This window comes from Grammomys surdaster, unplaced genomic scaffold, assembly GCF_004785775.1.
Source record: "Grammomys surdaster isolate TR1022 unplaced genomic scaffold, NIH_TR_1.0 205, whole genome shotgun sequence".
Taxonomy (NCBI): domain Eukaryota; kingdom Metazoa; phylum Chordata; class Mammalia; order Rodentia; family Muridae; genus Grammomys; species Grammomys surdaster.
Genome location: NW_021604650.1, coordinates 1,504,553 through 1,509,776, shown reverse-complemented (window position 1 = coordinate 1,509,776; position 5,224 = coordinate 1,504,553). Strand labels below are relative to the sequence as shown.

Genomic DNA, 5,224 nt, shown 5'->3' with positions numbered 1-5,224 from the left:
GTGTGTGTGTGTGGTGTCTGTATGTGTGGTGTGTGTGTGTCTGGGGTGTGGGGTGTGTGTGTGATGTCTGTATGTGTGGTGTGTCTGTGTGTGGTGTGTGGTGTGTGTGTGCACGCGCGCGTGTACAGATGTGTGTGGGCTGATGATCTGTGGTGAGTGGCAGAGGAGTGTGTAAGGAAGACGCTCAGGTCCGATGTTTTTTTCACTTCAGTCCCTGAACCTCTCTGACCCAGTGGTTGCTCATCTCTCCTCCTCAGTGGAAGGAAGCTTCTTCCTGCACTCCACAGCTCTCTTGCCTCCATCTTTGCGCTTCCCCATCTCCCTGCCCTGCATGCCTTCTCACCTCCTGGCCGCTTTTCTCTGGCCTGCTTGGACAGTGCCTGTTGTTCCTTCACCCTGCTCTTCTAACCTGCATGGGTCCCAGCTGCAGTGGCTGTTCTGTGTGGCATGCTCTCCCTTCCTCCCCTCCTCCCCTGCTGGCCCCACCCCTTCTAGAAGCTTCATGGGGGGGGTTGGGGGGCAGGGACATCAAGAACCCCTGGGGTGGAGGGGGGCAGGGGAATTATTCCCCTGTTTCCTGCTTTACTAACGAACCTGCCATTTTTGTGTCTGGACTGATTTGTCTGAGGGAACAGTCGGGTTACTAATCCAAGTCATCCCCCTCCCTGCCTACCCCAGACACCTTCCTCCAGTCCCTCTGTCCCCACTTCCTCTCCCTCCCTGCCTTCTCCAATGCCTTCCTCTAGTCCCTCTGTCCCCACTTCCTCTCCACCCACTGCCTTGTCCTCTACTCTGTCTCACCTTCTCCCCACTCTCCTGGCTGATCCCTTCCTCAGCACACCTCCCTGTGTGCCCTGCCTCCTGCTAGCCTGTCCCCAGCTAAAGGCCATGAGAGGGAGATTAAAGCCATCCTTTCCCAACAGCAAGAGCCCTCCATGATTGATCTGAGTACAGATAGCAGGCAAATTGAGATTCACCCCAGCCTGGAAGGGGATTCAGGAGATGTCTTGGGGCTCTGTAGTGCGCTTTAAGTTGGATTCTTCTAACTCAGATAGGATCAGGGAAGGGTAACCTTGATCTTGGCAAATGCAGTGGGATGAAGAGAGCCCATAGCATGAGGGAGATTCCAGGATGCTACCCTGGCTTCGGAGGCCGAGGAGGGGAGACTGCCTGAGGTGCTTTGAGACCAGGAGAGAAAGAGCGCCATGCACTGCTGAGCATGCTTGCAAGTCATAGGCTGCTGGGAGTTAGGTTTTTAGCTAGAGATCCAGCATTAGGTCACGAGGCAACTTGATGTAGACCTTTAATGACCATGTCTATGTCCCCTGGGCCGTGCTGAGGTTAGTGGTGATTCCTGGGACATGTTAAGCCATGTTTGCTGGCAGCCTGGTTGGGTTGAGCTCACTTAGGCTCAGGAACTGAATGGCAGCCCAGTTCAGTGTTTTAGGACAGCAGCAGGGGACCTGGAGGAAGTGAGTAGCCACTTTGCCCTAGAGAGAGCCGCTTACCTGCCTTACCTTCCCTCACACACCCCACCTTTCCGTCTACTTCCTTCTTCCTCTCCCTCTCCCCTCTGCCCAGTCTAATCTCTAACCTCGTTTGCATGCTTTTGTGACTAACCTCTCTGACCCTTCCCTTTTCTACCCAAACCTCCCCACTTCCTAGATTCAGGACAAGGTGGAGGGGAGGAGAGACAAATGATCATGACCAACGCTCCCCTCAAACCAAGACTCAAAAGTATTCAGACCCCCCCCTCCCAAGACACCCATCTCCTCCTGTCCTTGAACCCAGTTCTTCTAGCACAAGGTTTGATGGTTCCCAGGAGGTTGCTTCTTCAGTCTGTGCCCTGCTCAGCCCCACTCTATTCACCATGAGGCCCCAGCCAAGCACGGGGAGGGGCACTTTTGGGTCCCCCTGCTCTTAGGAGTTTTACCCCCCACCCTTCTGACAACAGAATACTGAAGGCCAGGAGCTGGGAAATGGCTGGTGGCCTATGCTGCAGAACAGAGTAGGGGACATTAGAGTGTGTGACTGACAGGCTCTTACCTCAGTACTTTACCTGTAAAGGGAGTGCTTCTGAGGCATATTTGAGGAGCAAGAAGGGCTCCAAGGCGCAGCCTGTGGAAGTGCAGGGTGAGTTCTGCCCCTGAACCAGGTCCTTAATGGCCTCTTTGACTCTCCTAAGCCACAGCCTCCTAGAGAGGAGCTGGCATCCCCGCTGCCATTGGCCATTCATCTTGCTGTGAGTGAAGCCTCCCCGAGCTCTTCTGGGGACTAAACCTTGCAGGGACCAGGTGAACATTTGCTGAATTGCCCCAAAGGTAACATCTGCCTCCACCAGCCCAGTGCACAGACCTCTGGATACCATGCACACTTCTGCTCTTAGCGTCTTGCTTTCTGCAAGAATTCTCCACCCTGGGAGGGTGTTTCCTTAGGTTAGCCCTGGCCTGGCATTCCTAAGGGTAGAACAGCAAGAGAAGGATTAAGGTGACCTGGGAAACGGCACAGGGCTGCTCCCTTTGGAAGCAAACCAGTGTGGCCACAGGGCTCCGTTGAGACAAAGCTGAGGGTGCAACTTGCTTTCCCTACTTCTCTAGTGGGAGAGTCTCAGACTGCAGAGCCCCTCCCTGGGCTTGCTTCTTGAGCCTATCATGGTGAGCGCCCCATGCACCTTCAGACTCTCAGACTCTCACCTTCAGAGCTTGGGCCCTGGGTCGTGCAGGGCGGGCCTTAACCCACACCGAAACCATCAAATCTTGTGCTGTTTCCTCTTCCCTCTCCCTCCTCTCCACCCCCACTGTTCCACCTCCAAGACAAGCAGACATAAAAATGGGGGCCCCCTCCCCCACTGCCCCCTGGCCCCTCCCTTGCCCACCTGTGGCTCTTCCCAGGGCGTTGATGCCGGTTGTCTCCCGTCTCTCCCCCTCCTCGGGCTGGGCAGGTGACCATCTCGGTGGACGGGATCCTGACCACCACAGGCTACACGCAGGAGGATTACACCATGCTGGGCTCTGATGACTTCTTCTACATTGGGGGCAGCCCCAACACAGCCGACCTGCCTGGCTCGCCTGTCAGCAACAACTTCATGGGCTGCCTCAAGGATGTGAGTGGGGCTGCGGTTGGCCAGCCTGCCCTGTGATTTAGTCTGCCCTGGCCAGCTGGCTCTGGCCTCTGTTCCTTGTGAGTCTATGGTGGGATGTAACCCTTTGTTAAAGCCGAGAGTTATTGACTCTAATCGAGGGACAACACCCCTGTTTGTTTCTTTGGCCTTGGAACTCCCTCCACTCTGAGGCTCCTCAGAGCTGTGGTCCACAGGGAAGGCTGAAGGCTAAATCACATGTCTTCACGAGTCTTCAGACACATGTCCTTCCCTCACCACTCTGTTGGCCAAGTTCCTCCACCTCATGAGTTTTCTGATGTGTAGATGAAGGGTTGTTTCCTACGTCAGTCCTCATACAGACCACAGTCAATCCATTAGAAGAGAGTGAGAAGGACAGGGACGTCAGCTGAACCCCTGCCCAGCACGCATGCACCCAGTGGTGCCTGAGCCTGGTGGTGCAATCCCAGCACGTGGGAGGCAGAAGCAGGAAGATGAACTCAAGGCTGTCCTCAGCTTTCTAGTGAGTTTGAAGCTGTCTTGAGCTTTCTGAGACTCAGCCTCAGAAAAACAGTGACAGTGGCAACAGTTGCCCACCCTTCTGTCATTGTGAGTGACAGTTGAGCTGGACCCAGGAGCCCACAGAAGGCACTTCCTAGCCAGTGTGGGGCTGGAAGACAGGACAGAGGCAGCAAGGGGAATGTGTAGCCTGAGAACAGAGACCTGAGCCTTACGGGCTGATGGTGCTGAGCTTGAGGCCACTGGGATAGGTGGGTGACGGCCCATGACAGCCAGGAAGGGGGGACCCTTAGTAGTCAGACCCAAGGCTGCTTCCGCTTCCTTACCCAGGCCCCTCTGCTCCTTACAGGTGGTCTACAAGAATAATGACTTCAAGCTGGAGCTCTCCCGACTGGCTAAGGAAGGAGACCCGAAGATGAAACTGCAGGGGGATCTGTCTTTTCGTTGTGAGGATGTGGCTGCCTTGGACCCTGTGACCTTTGAGAGTCCGGAGGCCTTTGTGGCATTGCCCCGCTGGAGTGCCAAGCGCACTGGGTCCATCTCCCTGGACTTCAGAACCACTGAGCCCAATGGGCTTCTGCTCTTCAGCCAGGGCCGGCGGGCTGGGGCCGGGGCAGGCAGCCACAGTTCTACCCAGAGGGCCGACTACTTTGCCATGGAGCTGTTGGATGGTTACCTCTATCTTCTGCTGGACATGGGCTCTGGGGGCATCAAGCTACGGGCGTCCAGCCGCAAGGTCAATGACGGTGAATGGTGCCACGTGGACTTCCAGAGGGACGGGCGCAAAGGTCAGGAGGCCTCTGGACCCTCCCTTCCCCTGGCCACCTTTTTTATCTGCCCACCCTCTTGAGCTTTCATTTCCTGCTCCAAGTCTCCTCTCCCAGTCCTCCCTTAGCCTTTCTGTCATGGTGAGCTGGCAGAAGGCACGGAGATCTGAATTCATACGCCACTCCTCCTTATTTGTGTCAGGAACAATTACCCAAGGTCATTGTGGACAGGAGAGAGCATGTCTGGAAACGCTGACATCACACCTAATGTCTCATGGCGCCTGCTATCCCAGCATTCGGGAGGCAAAGGCAGGAGGAGCAGCATAAATTTGAGGGCAGTTTGGACTGTACAGTGAGGTCTAGACCAGGCAGCAGCGGGTGGGGGGGTACATAGTGAGATGTTGTCTCAGAACAAGACAAAGAAAGTTGTTCTCCAGCCACAATGGTCCCTTGCATCCTGAGTCTTTTCTTTAACATAACAGGAAACAGCTATCCTTCACAGCTCCTAGGACCCCCCCCCCAAAGACACCCAAATCCATGATGCTCGACCCCTGATGAAAGACAGAGTAGTATTGTGTATCGCCTGTACACATCCTCCTAGGTAACTTCTCATCTCTAGAGTGTTCAAAACGCCTACTGGGAGGCAGACGCTGGGGATAGTACAGTGCCTAGGTTCCAGGCATGGTGGTGCTCGCCTGTAATCCCAGTACTAGAGAGGTAGAGGCAGGAAGAGCAGGAGTTCAAGGTCATCTTCAGGTACATAAGGAGTTTGAGGCTAGCTTTGGCCAGAGAGAGAGAGAGAGAGAGAGAGAGAGAGAGAGAGAGAGAGAGAGAGAGAGAG

General features: G+C 55.1%; 1 protein-coding gene across 1 annotated transcript in view; it reads left to right on the top strand.

Annotated features, from left to right (window-relative positions):
- The window catches only part of Nrxn2 (neurexin 2), a 99,082-nt gene that overhangs the window by 37,273 nt on the left and 56,585 nt on the right, over positions 1 to 5,224 (top strand). The window contains 2 exon segments of the mRNA XM_028770976.1: positions 2,942 to 3,103; positions 3,966 to 4,404. Of these exon segments, the coding sequence (XP_028626809.1) occupies positions 2,942 to 3,103; positions 3,966 to 4,404 (601 nt within the window).